General features: G+C 39.6%; 2 protein-coding genes across 2 annotated transcripts; both read right to left on the bottom strand.

Annotated features, from left to right (window-relative positions):
• Positions 1–652: 652 nt before the first annotated feature.
• On the bottom strand, positions 653–7,202 carry lix1 (limb and CNS expressed 1). Its single transcript, XM_010773901.1, has 6 exons — positions 6,992–7,202; positions 6,206–6,411; positions 4,791–4,931; positions 4,614–4,709; positions 2,917–2,994; positions 653–2,150 (listed from the first exon to the last, which is right to left on the bottom strand). Exons 1-6 carry the CDS (start codon positions 7,116–7,118, stop codon positions 1,701–1,703), a joined length of 1,098 nt encoding a protein of 365 aa, XP_010772203.1. The 5' UTR covers positions 7,119–7,202; the 3' UTR covers positions 653–1,700.
• Positions 7,203–8,319: 1,117 nt separating this feature from the next.
• riok2 (RIO kinase 2 (yeast)) lies at positions 8,320–14,466 on the bottom strand. The gene is made up of 10 exons (XM_010773900.1): positions 14,278–14,466; positions 13,496–13,634; positions 13,292–13,408; positions 11,988–12,163; positions 11,803–11,891; positions 11,494–11,685; positions 11,298–11,390; positions 10,631–11,092; positions 9,080–9,182; positions 8,320–8,806 (listed from the first exon to the last, which is right to left on the bottom strand). The coding sequence occupies exons 1-10, from the start codon at positions 14,341–14,343 to the stop codon at positions 8,645–8,647; spliced, it is 1,599 nt and encodes a 532-aa protein (XP_010772202.1). The 5' UTR covers positions 14,344–14,466; the 3' UTR covers positions 8,320–8,644.
• Between the last annotated feature and the right edge of the window lie 1,335 nt (positions 14,467–15,801).

Here is a 15,801-nt window from a genome sequence, read left to right as displayed (position 1 = left end):
GATATGGCAATGGAAACAAAACATTAAGTCCCGGGCTACTTGAACAATGAAACGTAAATAGATTAGACATAAAACAATAAGACAATTCGAAATAGTGCAAAAAGCAACGGAATCGTAATAAAATAGGGCAAGAGAATGGTTAAAGTGACCAATGTGCAAGAAATGCAGGAGAAGTGAACTATATACATGTAAAATAGAATGAAATAAGCTGCAAATTGAATGTAAAATGAAATACTGTACAGGAATGAAAAAATGTTTATTTTAATAACAAATACATATGTGAAATGCGAACAAATAAATGCTTAAAAGTTATGTAGGCACTTCGGAGAGCTCATGAGTTTAGCAGTCGTTCTGCCTCTGGGATAAAACTATTCCTGAGTCTGGTGGTCTCAACAAAGCACGAAATGTTTATCCAGGGTATGTTTAGTTCCCTTCACTGCTAGATCTAATTTGATTCAGGATATCTCGTTGATATCAAGATATTTTTTGCCAGAAAACCCCAATGGAATTCAGTGATAATAGAAGTACTTTGTATTAGTATTGTATTGTAGTATTTTTACTTCAGTAAAAGCAGCAAAACTAAAGAGTACAAATACTATGTAACATGTAAAATTCATGCATCAATCTAATAAACTTACAGAAAAGAAAAAAAAATATTAGCATCAAAACATACTTCATGTACATAAACAATTGTATTCAATTTACAGAAGGGCCAGTTTCAGAATAATATGTGATCATGTCTGTAATAGGCCATACTACACTTTCAAAAGCAGTGAATCAACAGGCAGGTCATGAGTAGCAAAACATATTTATTTCCAAACATGTACAAAAATGATAAAAAAACACAAAACATTTTCCCTTTAAAATACGTTCATTTCCACCAACCAATCCAACCAAAGATAATCAAATGCTCTAAATCACTATGCATTTTTACAATGAGGAACATTTTGCTAGTTCTTAAAATGATGACATGACCAGCCATCCTGTTGTGTCCTGATAAATACAAACCAGGTTGTATTTTATATCCAGCTTCTCTCTGACATAATGACATCATGTGTGATTTATTACTGTCTCATAGCAGACCTCCAACACATCATGCAACTTGTCACAGGGTCCGTCAGTATCCTGAATTGCCTTGGCAAATAATTTCCATTTAGGGAATTGACATGCCAGATGACATGCTAGGCAGATAAGAAGAAAGGAAGAGTGAGGCAGGGAGGGAGGAGTTGCTGGTAGATAAAGTAGTTCATTGATTTAATTTAATTGAATAGTAACAGGGTTAAATATATCATTTTTAAACTCCTGTTTAAATCATAATATAGGCAAAACGAAAACACAACTGAACTTATACAGTATACAAGCTAAGGCAGGAAAGCAGAGTGCTCTTCATACAAACTTAGAGAGCCAGACACTTTTTATAGTTTAACTACATCCAGCAAATGAATTTAACTAATTTGAATGCTGCTTTTCTGGTGTGTAGGAGATTAAAATACCCTATCTAGCTCAAGTTCCTTGTTCTATAGTCACAAAAGAGCGTACGTAAGGTTAGAACATTAGTATATAGACAAAACTTAGCACAATCTTTTTAACAGAACTCTAAGGTTTACATAGATGTGATGTGACATCTCCAGTGAAAAAGTTTTAGCTCTATTACAAAGACAAAGTCCATCCTTTACTTTCGGCTTCCGTCTATTTTAAAATCAAGGCAGAAATGTGTACTGTGAGCACGGAGCAGGACTGTTATGAGCTGAAGTGTTTGCCAGAGGTGTGACAGACTGTTTCCTTTGTGTTTGTTGGAGGGGTGGTGAAGGACTGCAGGGTGGGGTTATCTGGACGTCTGTGATGTGGCTGAATAATGTGTGTAGAGGAAGTTCTTCTTGCTTGTATGGGTGACTGGACGCCTCACTGAAGGCCTCAGGTGTGTGGTGAATATATGCCTGACTCAGAGCCAAGCTGAGGATCTCTGTCTTCTCCTTGTAGAAGCGCAGCTCTATGCCTCGGCGGCGGGCAAACACCAGCTCCCTCTGCGCCACCTGCAGCTCCTCCCCCAGGCGCCCCGCTGACCTCTGCTCCCGCCCCAGCCAATCCAGAGCCATGCTGCTGCGCATGTACTCATCAAGTCCTCTCTGGGAGTAATAGGATATCACACTCTGAGAGGAAGGAAATAACATAATCAATAATCAGTATGCAGCATCCAGTGGTGTAAAGTTACTAGGTTGATGTACTCAAATACTGTACTTAAGTACAATTTTGAGGGATTTTTACTCCACTTGAGTATTTCAATAATTTGCTACTTATACTTCTACTCTACTACAATCCAGAGATAAGTCATGTACTTTTACTCCACTACATTTTTGTAATACCTTTGGTTACTTTACACGTTTGATCAATCATGTGAAATATATAATCAACACTTTAAAAATACTTTAGTTACACCTGGAGAAAATCCATTAACTACCCTGCAGCAAACAATGTATTAATTACTCAAACTAGCTGCACCTTTACCAGCTTTGACAACACTTCAATGCATACATATTTATAATGAAAAAATATCATATATATTATTCTGAAATGGGCCACTCTGCACAAATGCACAATAGAACTTTTCCTTTTGGTACTTTAAGTATATTTAGATGCTTATACTTTTGTGTTTTTACTTGAGAAACATTTTGAATGCAGGACTTTTACTTGTAACAGAGTATTCCTACACTCTGGTACTTCGACTTTTACTTCAGTACAAGATCTGAGTACTTCTCCCACCTCTGCCCTACTTCAACACAACTTATTCCCATGTATTAAAGTAGCGATAAATCCATTCTCACTAACGTCACGTCTACATTATTCTGTATGTCTATGATACCCTGTGTTTTTTTAAGTGAACTGAAACCAGGGATAAGATATCCTCAAAACCTGTACCTGCCGAGAGCACTGCCTCTCCCTAAGAGCCTTCAGTGTCCCGTTCCACTGCAACAACTGGAAAATTGTCATCATTTCCTATACAGGGAAAGAGAGGGGGGGGAGGTGGGTCATTAGACACACAGAGAGAGAGAGAGAGAGTCTTGTGCAACCACATGATTAATGACGTGAATAACAAACCCAAACATCCAGCTCTGTGTATGCAGGTCTGACAAAGATACATATTATCAGTATTTCTTGAACGCACACCTAAACTGTGAATGATTGGTCTGAAAAGATGTTGTAAATCTTTATGCACCAGGTAGGTTTTACCCCCGATTTATAAAACACAGCTGCCCTGTGTTGGGAGCTAATGACTTTAGTGTTTAACAGAGAAAGTCTGTACATTAACACAAATGTATGTCATGAAACACAGATGGAATATATTACCAATTTTAGGAAGTAGTGAACCACATGTAACTAAACTAGTAGGTTAACTGTATTTGGCTTGCTGGTTTATATTTCCTTCACCTACAAACAAATGTGTGGGGCATAAATGGAAACCATTTTAATTAAATGTTTTACTGTACTGTAATTGACCCTCTTTAATTCTGCTCTGAACAGGACAAATATATTTTTATTGAGACCAAAGTTCAAGCTGTTTATAATGTTACAAAGGTTCAAGGGGAAAACCGTTTTTTTAAGAAGTCAGATGTTACAAAACTTATTTTTTTAGGCCAGTGCTCAAGTTGGTCAAGCGGCTTAAAAACGTTGAAATTAAATGCAGTTTTTTGGTTTATATAAGACCTGGATATCAATTTTGAAAATAAAATCAATTTGGAGGCTTCTTCTGCTGGCCTGTGACTTTTATTTAGTTTGAACTACTTTTGTAAAAGAAGCCAGAGTTTTAGCCTATGGTAACTTTGCTCGAATATACTATGTGAAGTAATTAAAAGGCCATCATTTCAAAGAAGCTTTCCAACACTGAATATGACACATACTGTACGTTGTCTGGGGTTGAGGTCCATGTTGTATCAGCTGGCCTTTTTGCTCTGTTTACAACGGTGCATCGGCCCTATGCTACTTTATGATTCTGCATGACTACCAAACTGTTGAACCCTCCCTGGATTATCTGCATGTATAACTTATCTGAAGCCCTGAGAGCTGCATACCGTATTATTGATGCTGTGTCTGGAGAGATTTAAATGTTTGTGTCAAAACATTTCATTGTCTGTCATGAAGGTGTGTGTATTCCTTAAAAAGTCTTCATCTCTATGATCCATGGAATGATAATGAACCCATTTCCTCCAGCTAATAACCCTCTGCCTGCACACTGCTTATGTTTATTTACACAAAGCTAGAAATATATGGTGTTTCATACCATGCCTGGGTCTAACACAGTGAAATGGAGAAGGAGAAATGAGCAAAAACATAATTGGGGGGTTAATAATAACACTGGTGGGTATAATTACCACCCATTGGTTGAGATTCTTGTTGTGTTTAGCATTATAATACCCACGTCATGTTACATTTTAAAGCTAAACATGTAATTATAATTATAAATAAACTATTCAAGATAACCGAGCAGAAAAGTACCTGCTTACAAAGCCCGAATCCTTTGAAGTAAAGTGATAGTACACGCAATTATCACATGATTTATGAGGACAGAAACAAGAAAAATAGCATTTTGATAAATCAGCCGTGGCTTTATGTTTTACCTGAAACTCCAACATTGTCTTTCCTTTGTAGGAATGAAGCAGCAAACGGTAGGTTCCTATACTGGTGCTTGAATCACAAGAATCCTCCATAGTGACCTGAACAGAGACAACAGTGAAGATCAACATTCATCTTGATATTGAATTCTTGTATTAAGTTGTAATAATGTGTTTGCTCACAGCACTGTCTGTGGCCGCCTGCTCCAAACTGTGAGTGATGAACTGAGGGTTGATGCGCCGACACGGCAGCTCGTTCACAAGAGAGTTCATCAGAGCCACGCGAGCTGCGTCCCGCCGAGCCTCTGCCTGGGTGTCACACACCTGTACGAAGAGTGAGAAAAATATGTAACCAGCACCACATGTTTTTTTACGCTGCTATAGACAGTCTTGCACTAATGTACATTCTCAAAGATATTAAAGTGACTGTTATTTTGTATATATTGATTGTTGTGCTTTTATTTAGGTCTTAATGTGTGCATATGTATAAATGTGTCTTTTCATTGTGTATATACAGGTATATACACACTTGCATACATGTTTTTATATATTTTGTTTTTGTATTCGGGATTGTGGGAAACGGTATTTCGATCTCTCAGTCTGTACACACAAACTGAAAGATTGACAATAAAGATGACTTTGACTTGACTAACTTTTGTCATTTTAAACTAAAGTTTCTCGGTTTACTGAGCCTGAGGTTTTCTGATTGAGTCCTGTCAGTAAAAGGGCGCCTACTCTCGGCTACATTTAGATGATTTTACACTTCATTACAGCTAATCATGGGATCAGAACTCAATTCACCAACGAGATTAGAACATAAAAGGCATTCACAGATAACCAATCATGTGCCTCCTCTGAGCTGGGGGCTGCGTCTGGGTCACAATGAGAGGCATTGTTGGAAACAGAAACCGAATGACATCAATTTAAAACCACCTCAAAAGTGTGTGTGACTGTGTGCTTATCCCCACCAAATCTCCTTCAACTCTTGCTTAACAGCGCTTACTGTACCTCTTAATGTGAAAGTTGATTATAAAACAAGAAAAAATAAAGTTTGTAAGAAAACTTGTTACTGGGACGGCTGCAGCAAAATGAACAGAAACAACTGCAAAGTGCTACAGCCATTTAGCTATTTACTTAGAATAAGAAGTTATGATTATTGATTATACATTTCCAACTAATGTTCTGGTTTCAACGCACGCTGCAATTTAACCATCGAGACAGAAATATCACCTGCATCATGTATCTTGAAATAGCTAAATAGTAGCTTATTATTGACTAGGTTTTTGACTAAGACATATGACATCATTGATACAGTGTAGATGTTGGAACTACTAAGAAAGGGCACGTCATCTTACATTTCAGTCAAATTCATTGTTACCTTTGTTTTTTGTGCATTTTGTCTCCAAAATAACATTAAAAGTCTAAAAAATCTCTTTTTAAATGAAATGATTTAGGAGGCAGAGGATAATTGAATGTAATGCTTGTTTTCCATTTGCTGTGAGTGTTTGTTCCGTCTCCTCATGATATCAATTGTTCATATTATACTGTGATACCCCCACTACCAAGGCAACAGGCAGCAGAGATGATACTAAACACACCTTATAGTTCCCAAAGCAGCTTCCTCCAGGCAGGGTCACATAGCAGACGTATGGTGGGCCGGGGGACGCAGCAGACTCGTACAGCAGTAAGCTCTCAGTGTGGACGGGGGCTTCCCCAACAGAACCGTCTGATTCATCAGAGGAACCGTTGGACTGAGTCGTCTGCCTCTGCTCCCAGAAGTTATGGAGCATCGCCACCACATTCACTGCACACACGTATAATAAGGACACATATAATAAGGACAAGGACAGAAATGAAGCAAACCAAAACCCAAAGAAAACTGTTGAAGAGAACATGATCCCAACTTAATAATTATGATTACGTAATATTACTACTTTGTTATCATCATGAGTAAAAGCTTTATTTTTGGCTCACTGAGTAAACATGGGGGACTCTGTATGAAGGCTAACATCAATATACAAGTTTAAATCCCAGACAGTGTTTATTTAAGTAGATCAAGGAGCGGTAAGCGCCACCCTGTAACTTAAACAAATCTGAATTGTGCAACCCTTTTAGATTGTTCTGACCCTGAAATAGCTTTAAGGGTTTTCTGTGTCCTTCGCTTTGTTCTAAAGTATTCACTGCAGTAAAGTCTTTTGTAGCAGTGATACGTTGATGGATATTTGTTTTAGGAACATAACAAAGTCATGATAAAACTACTCCCATACCGATAACATCAGTTGAAAACACACCTGTTACAATTTTAAGAGTTTAATATCTAAAATAAATTGTTTATTTCCTGTAAAAAAAAATCAAGTCTCTCACAAAGCTTCTGAGTTACTCACAGTCTTTGGGGCTGGCGTCAGTCTCGCTGTGTGACAGGTATGACATGATGCTCTCCTCCACTTCCACTTGACTCATCTCCATCCAGTTTGCTTTCACAGCTGCCTCAATAAATCCTTTATCTCTCATAAAAAAGATCCATCCAAACAGCACATATGTCCCTGGGAATGACCAACGACGACCGCCATCACAACTCAGGATGGGAAGACCATGAGGAATAAACTCCACATCTGAAATCCCCTCTTACTCTCCCGTATTCCCCTCCCCTTCTCCTGTGTGAACATCTCACCAGGGTTTCTCTTTTGAAGCGGACCACCTTTGTCAACCTCACTGCCAATTAGCTCAGAGGGCCCCTCACTCTTTCTACACATGCACCCACACACACACACACATATTCACAGAGGTGCTTGGCTGGAATGCTGAGCCCCTCCCCTCGGGCCGTGCAGCTGGCTAATCCCTGAACAGAGTCGAGCAGTTAGAGACCTGCACAGAGTGGCCAAGTTGAACCACAGATGGCACAATGTGGCACCTTGAGGGAAAGTAAAAAATGTCTGTGGAAAGGTGACTGGGTGTTCCTTTTTATATGAAATACCCTCAGTGTTCATAACATTGGAGACAATTCTACCCAAAATGAGTGTTTAAGATGTGTGGGGGTGGGATACTTTTGACTTCGCACACTAATTTGAGCCCATGAAGTCCAGGGTCTGAGCTCCATTCACCCTCTTCAATTTGAATAACCTTTGTTGAAGCCTGAATTCACTTGCTCTGAAAGCCGCTCTCTAATAAATGAACCAAATTCTTAGTCCGAGTAGTTTCTCAGCTCTCAGTCCTCTGCCTTCTCCTCTTCTACATGTTATGTCTCAGCTAGGTTGTGTCCATGTGAAGGGGAAAGGGATGTGTGTTTATGTAATGCTTTTAGTAGTGTTGTGTTATGAAGCATTCCCAATCGTGTGTCAGGACCTGCTTGTTTTTGATTGGATGCACGAAGGGTGGAGTTAGGAATCTTTTCAAACTACCATAATAGTTGGGAGACCTTTGGACCACTAGAGTTTAGGATAAATAAAAGCTCTTCAGGAACGTGCAATCCGTTTCTTAAATCCATTTGAGTAACTTGGTCAGCAATAAACATGAACTTGAAATCACAATAATAGTAAAAGTTACTCTATAGGCCTCTGTCTTTTGTTGCCACCATGAGAATATATATGCGAGTATCAAATAAAAAGGAGCTCACTTGACTAGAAAAGCTGTTTAGCACAGGTGCATTTCATGTTTTGACCTTTTTTTTTAATGTACCAATCTTTTTGAACAAACAGGAGATAAACACACCTTATCAGTAAGGTTTAAATGGGTTTATTATCAAACATACAGCTTCATTAAAAGTAGTTGATATTTACATTACACTGTATGTTGAACAAGGTAGTTCACTACAGTTCAAACAGAAAAGTCTTCTTACTGGTCAGTGTGATGATTTGCTGAATACATGCACTTTGTTTTCAGTCTTCTTTTGTGTACAGGACAGTTGATTTGCTGCAGAAACTCTCCTGCTGAGATTTTCCATCCAATTTCATTTGTTTTCAACTCATCAGACACAGAAGCAGGGACAATGCAACAGACTTGTTGATATGAATCTGGTCTGTGCATCTCTGGACTGCCATTTATCCCCAGAAGGAGTCGGACTCCATACTACACTTGATGTTGCTGTCGTTCTCTCTCTTGACACTGGTCACCAGGTTGGCCTCTCCCTTCTGCAGGCGTCTCCTCTGCGATGCCTTCTGCTGTTTGGAGAGCTGCCTCCGCACCTTCTGACGGACAACCTCCTGCGGCACACACCAAACAAAAGCAGGTTACTACGGACCAATGTTTGAGCTTTATGTCTGTGCTAGGCAGACACAACAGTATCCAGACACGTTTTCTCTGACAAACTGCAACACCATGAAAGCTCTTTAGCAACACCTACAGGACATCAACGTTTTTGTCAAGAAAGTTGTAGTGATAAATTATTCTCAGTGTTTCTTGATAATGGTACTGTCTCCCAACCTGACCCATTTCTAATACACTTTGCTAAAGCTGTGTTTCTGTGGTTGACTTACTAGTGGTATTGTAGAACAGCTCCCCATGCTGCCCATCGTGCCCTCGCTGTCTGTCCTCCTCCTCCTCATGTGCTCTGCCATCTGTAGAAGACTGTCTGAGTCTCTGCAGGAAAAAACACAGTAAAAGAAATTGCAATGAGTTTAACAGCAGAACTAAATGAAAGTCAGTTACCAGTAGGGGTGTAACGGTTCACGAACATTTCGGTTCGGGAAGTACCTCGGTTTTTAGGTCACGGTTCGGTTCGTTTTCATTACAGCAGAAAAAATTATCACAAAACATAAAATATATATATATTTCTTTAAATTATTAAACTGTGAATAATGTATTCAGTCAAATAAATACAAAATATAATAAAATAAACATTAAGGTGCATCATTTCGATGAACTGAAATATTCTGTATTTGAACTTTACTGTACTAATACTCACAAAACATAAACTATTAGTTTTGGGTTTTTAATTATTATTAAACTGAATATTCACTCAAATAAATATAAAATATAATAAAATAAACATTAAGGTGCAGCATTTCGATGAACTGAAATAATCTGTATTTGAACTGTACTGTACTAGTACCTAAGCAGCCAGTTTGACATTATGACTTGCTTGTCATTGTATTTTCATGTTTTTTTATAAAGAAAAATGAACTTGTCCACATTGCTTGCCGAAAGGGCAGATCTGCTGGTACTAACAATGTCTCCTGCTGTGGAGAACACCCTCTCGCTAGGGACAGAGGTAGCAGATACAGCCAGGTAGCGCTTTGCTAACATGGCAACATAAGGATATTTGGCGTTTGTAATAGCTTTGGCTCGGTCTGAACTTTCTGCGAGTGGTGGAGGCTTAAATGCTAGTGGAGTTGGGTTTGCACTTCAGTCTTTTTTATTTTGGTACCGGTGATATTCACGTTCGGGTGATGCCTTTTCAAATGAGTGTGCAAGTTTGATTTATTGCCAGCCGTGTAACCAATTTTAGTTGAACAATGCCGACAAACAGCTTTGGTTCGGTCCACCTGTATTTGTCCGTCATCCTTGTACGTAACTGCGAAACCAAAATGTTCCCAAACCGGAGACTTCAATGATGCTGGAGGATTTTCAAGCTCAACTTGATCTGCGTTCGCCATTTCGACAGTTACTCAAATTACTGACTACATTTGAACGCATCCCTGCTTTCATAGTATGCCTCTCGTCCAATTAAATGACTTGCTCGCTCTATGACGCGTTGAACCCAATGTGAGAAAATTACTCTGAATGCTGCGACGTAGCATCTGAGATTACTTCCAAAAAGTTGTTCACGTTCTCAATTTTTCACGTTTAACGTTATATTCGTTCGGTACACTTCGGTACACACGTGTACCGAACCGAAGGGCCCGTACCGAATAATTTCGGTAAGGGTACGGGTACCGTTACACCCCTAGTAACCAGCCATTCCTATTAATCAAAACTTAAAATATGTGTTGACTTTGTGGCAGCTACAGGTGAGGTATTCAAACTTATTTTAGGAAATATACATCATTTTGGATATTGGACATGCTAACTTTTTTTGTTTTGTTTACCTGAAGGGTTTGAAGTCTTTGTTAGCAGCAGAAAGGTCTCCCAGCTCTGTACACTCATCCTCTGCCTCGCTCAACTCTTTTTCCAAGTCTTTCCCTGGCTCTTCATCTCCTACAGCAGGAGATGTTGTCTCCGTCTCTTTTGGTTCTTCCTCTTCATCTCCTACAGCAGGCGGCGTTGTCTCAGTCTCTTTTGGTTCTTCCTCTTTCTCGCTCTGCTCTTCGTGTTTGTCTGCAGTGGGGTCGCTGATTTTCAGACCTTCTAGTTCCAGCATTGCATGTTTATATTCATCCATGTCCACTTCCTCTTCTTCCTCCTCGTCTGTTGCCTCTTCGTCATCACTCTCCTCCTCGTCATCGTCGTCCTCTTCATCGGGCCCTGCTGGGTGAAGCAATGCACTATCTCTCTCCATGTCTTTGGTGAAGCCGCTAGCTGATACTTCGATATCTAGAGAACAAGATCGCCTGTAGGAATAAACAATGACACAGAAGATCAACTAAGGTTTGCTTTTTATTTGCAAATCACGTTTTTATAAATAATTGCAGACAACATGTTCCCATGGTTGCTATAATAGCTTAAATGCATTTCGAAATAACACAAACAAGAATCTTTTTGATGCATTTCAGTAATTTTATTGGCAACGGAACATAAATATAAAGTATAATTTACCTGACGTCTTTGAATGTTGGGTAGAGCTCACTCTCGTAATTGTATCTTCTGGCGAAGAAATCTCTGATGCATTTGACATCTCTGTCAAAATACCTATAAAGAAAGATATGAAAAGTGAACAAAAAAAAACAACATTTTGTTTTGTTTCATTAATTATAGGTGTTCATTTATTTTCCAAATTGTCACAGTAACGAACCATTCAGCATTTAAATGCGAGGTGGACACCATTTGAGGAAAGTCGATCATAGTGATGTGGTCGTGGTCGTCCAGCATGAGGTTGAACTCGTTGAAGTCTCCATGGATCAGGCCGTGATTGGCCAGTTTGACAATGAGCTCCATGAACTCATTATACAGGTGTGATGGATCCTCCAGCTTATGCACCTGACACCTGAAAGACATCACACAAACAATACAAACATTTCATATTCGGAAAAGAGACCAGGAAAAGAATGCTTTCGTTAGTGTTATATATAAAGTAAGAGAGAAGAATGGCTTGTTTACTTACAGCGGATATCCATTGATGAACTCCATCACTATTGCATGTCTGTTATAGTCCACAGGTTTGGGAACGGGAAAGCCCCGTTCGTACAATACCTAAAATAAATGAGAAAAAAGGACTCAAAAGATGCTGCACACAAAATTCTACTTCATATCGTAGGAAGTGGAACCTTTTTTGATTTGTCCACATACCTTCATGTAGGCATACTCCTTCATGGCAGAAAGCCGAGAGAGGTAGAGCCAGGACACGTTCTTCCTGTGCTGGTGATAATCTCTCTTGTTCTTCAGGTTCCTGAAGGAGGTACGACCCAACCTGTGAAGCTTCAGAGCGTACTGCTCGTCGTTGGGACTCGCCACAATATAAATATCTAAAAGGAGGGAGCACAATCAAATGTTTCTATGAACATGAGAATTTCTGACTCCTGGCAACATGACAGAGAACAGATGCCGCTCACATCGACACGCAAGGAATCATAATCTGCTGCCGAGTTAGACTACTGTCTTTTAAAACACCGCGGTTAAAAAGACTTCCCAGTATTTCTTTATAATTATGGATATAAAAAGCAACTTCCATCTACAATTGAATTTGTAGCAGAAAAATATCAAATACAATAGCGCAGAAAACAGTTAGATTTTATTTGAACTATTCCGTTACCCCTTGATTCCACCGGGTCCGTCTGCGCGGCGTTACGGCTGCGTTCACATCACTCGCGGCCACTCTAGTCAATGGGTGCTATTCCACCAGACGTGCCGCGTTACGGCTCAGAAGCGTCTCTGCGCTGGGCTCCGCTAAAAATAGGCGGCTGGTCTATTATTTTACGCGAGCCTTTGCATAGCGCCGAGCAGGAAGTGGAACGTTCAGAGCATCCAGTCAATCCCCAAAATAAACGTATTTTGCAGACCCTATGCCTCCATAGTATTTCAAGTAGGAGAATAAATGCCAGCGTTCTCCTCCGGTTTACAGGCACTGTGTAAATTATATATATATAGAATAATTATGATGATGAATGCATTTTTTTACCACTAAAATACAGCAACACATCTTTGATTCATGTCGTTTATAACTGGACTATTACAATTATTATTAACTTCGTCTGTACAAAGTAGCCTGTCCAGGAATTATGCCCAAATCAACAAAAACTGCGAGCCGGCACGCAAGACGCTCCGCTTCTGAAACACGCCCAGTGGGGTTTGCCGCTGTAGGAGGTCGGAAAAAAAAACGCGCCGCACAGCGCAGACGGACCCGGTGGAATCCCGGGGTTAGAACACACATGTTTTATGGTAAGGTTTCAGGACATTTTGTTTTCATCTATTTTAAAAATGTGCCTTATCATTTAGAAATGAGTGTGTGATTCTTGTGGATGAATGTAAATTAAGATGAGAAATATTTGCTTATGTTAACCATTATCATGCATATCTAAATAAATAGAGAACGTCTTGCAATTTATTTCAAATGAAACATGCACGCCAAATGAGAGGTGTTTGCCACTTCTTACCAGACTCTTTACCAACACCCATCTGGTTTCCAACTGAAATGAGCACTTCTCTGGAGCACAAGGTCTTCAGAGCCAAGTAGTCATATCCTCCATTGTTCAGCCTGTAACCCTGCACAGCTGAAATCAACATATACAGGATGCATTAGAAAATATAACATGTAGCAGGACTATGAATGTTCAGCAAGTATGTCTGTGTTTTCTTACCCCTGCTGCGTTCATAGGCCACAAGCTTGTGTTTGACGAGCTCTCTGAGGATCTTGTTGCAGCCGCCGTGTTTAAGGCTAGCGATGGAGGACAGGAGACTCACTGGGACGATCTCATGGTTCTTCATCCCCATCTCAACCTGTGTTAGGGGAAAATCACAGGATGAATCAGAAAAATACTGCGAAGTGTGCTGGAATTCAAGCCTGCTCTCAGAAACAGTGTTACTGAAAGGGAAAATCTTAATAAGTATTGTTAAGTCAATTATGTGAAACTGTGCTGTTTTATAATGAAATACTGATTTAAGTGTAGGATTCAAAAAGTAATTTCCACTTATAAATTCAACTTGATTTTGGAATAGGATTAAATGATTACCAATATATAAGTGGGTACTTGTAAGCAGAGACTCACTTAAACGAATACATCAGCAAGATGTCTTACTTTAATATATTAAAATCATTCGAAAAATAAACTGTTTCATCCAAATAATATATGAAACTCGATATTAACAGCTGGATCAAGGACACACTAACAGAGAAGAGACTGATGGGACCGAATCGGACCAAACTAAAAAAATATTACTTTTGACAAAAACACCCTGACAACACAGACTTTATTTGAACCAATACAACAGGGTAATAACGTCAAGCTACATTTTGACAACTCGTTAATAAGTTGCTGACAACATTAGTTCGTGTATTAAAGCGTTACATTGGAAAGCTAGCCTAGCACAGGCTAACTCAGCTAACACAGAACAGTTAGCTAGTAGCTAGCTCACTACTTACCGCTGTGAGGACCCGGAAGTCATCTCGAGTTAAGTATCTCAACACCACGACATTAAGCTTCCCCATGTTTAATCCGGTCAAGAGCAACTGTGTTTAAATAATATTAATACTATCACTGATTCAGCTCAATCGTCCACATTTTTTGTAAACACACGTGCAACACGGAGGTAGGGGAACGGAGATTACGTCACTTCTGGTTTACGTTCGACGTTTTTTTTAACGCACGGTACAGGCAGGCACGCCTGCAGCACACACGATTTTCCACAGCAAAAGTTTGAGCTTGGCCTGTTTTAAATGAATAATGAAACAAAACAGCACTTGTGTTATACGGAGGAGGACTATTAACTACCGACTATTGCTAGGTGAGAGTTTTTCAACATAGTTGAGAGGTTTATTACACAATACAACATTAATCGGACCATCGTTATAGCACTGCCCAAAGCCCTAGGCACTGGCACTGCCAATATATTTAATCAATGTTCATTTTGTTTTCCTACTCTACAATTTTCTGCATCAAATTATATTAGCTTCTTTATTTTACTTGTCAATAGTGTACATCAACAGGCATGCTGTACATGCTCACCTGGGTTAACTTTGTTTTTTAATTTACATCAACAGCCTTTATTGTTTACTATGGAACCAAAACACAATGACAGTCAAATATTAAAGCCCATTTGCATTGCACAGGTGTGTACAAACTGTGCTTGATTGACATTGGCCTCACTCTCTTCATATTGCACCTGTTAGGGCAATGTAACCCTTTTATGGTTAGTGCATAGCTTTTTGGGACACTGCCTGGTATAGTTCCCTGTACAGTATAACTTCACTATCTCAACCTTTACAGAGTTCTAGCCAGATTGTCTAGCAGACTCTTGGTATTGTTCATGGCTTACTTGATGGTATTGGTATTATATATTCAATGGTTGGCTCAGATATGACTACTGTTGTTTAGTTTGATTGTTTTTGTAATCATGATAGATTCGAAGAGCCTGTAATGTGTTTCCTCTCAGGGAAAATAAATACATCATAAGTAGTGTTTAGAAGAAGCACTGCATCACCCCCTTAAAATGTGAAGGTCAAGTGTGTGTGTGTGTGTGTGTGTGTGTGTGTGTGTGTGTGTGTGTGTGTGTGTGTGTGTGTGTGTTTGTTTGTTTGTCTCGGTACATGTGAGAGTGAGAAGGTTTCTGTTGCCATAGCAGCTGGGTTCTGTGCATTTGTGGGCAGGTAGTTCCTAAGGAGAGGGGGAGAGAGAGTGTGTGTGTGTTTACTCAGGACTGCCCTGTGACAGACACCACTCTGTTCTGCTCTCAACACACACACACACACACACACACACACACACACACACACACACACTGTTGACTCAGTTGAATTCCTCCACTGGTTTATTGAACATTCTGCAGTTCAGCAAGTGCCTGTGTCCAAAGGAGAAGCCAGGCGTGTGTGTGTGTGTGTGTGTGTGTGTGTGTGTGTGTGTGTGTGTGTGTGTGTGTGTGTGTGTGTGTGTGTGTGTGTGTGTGTGGG

This window comes from Notothenia coriiceps, unplaced genomic scaffold (assembly GCF_000735185.1).
Source record: "Notothenia coriiceps isolate Sejong01 unplaced genomic scaffold, NC01 NC01_scaffold00013172, whole genome shotgun sequence".
Taxonomy (NCBI): Eukaryota; Metazoa; Chordata; class Actinopteri; order Perciformes; family Nototheniidae; genus Notothenia; species Notothenia coriiceps.
The sequence above is the reverse complement of the archived record's forward strand: the minus strand, read 5'-3'. Positions and strand labels throughout refer to the sequence as shown.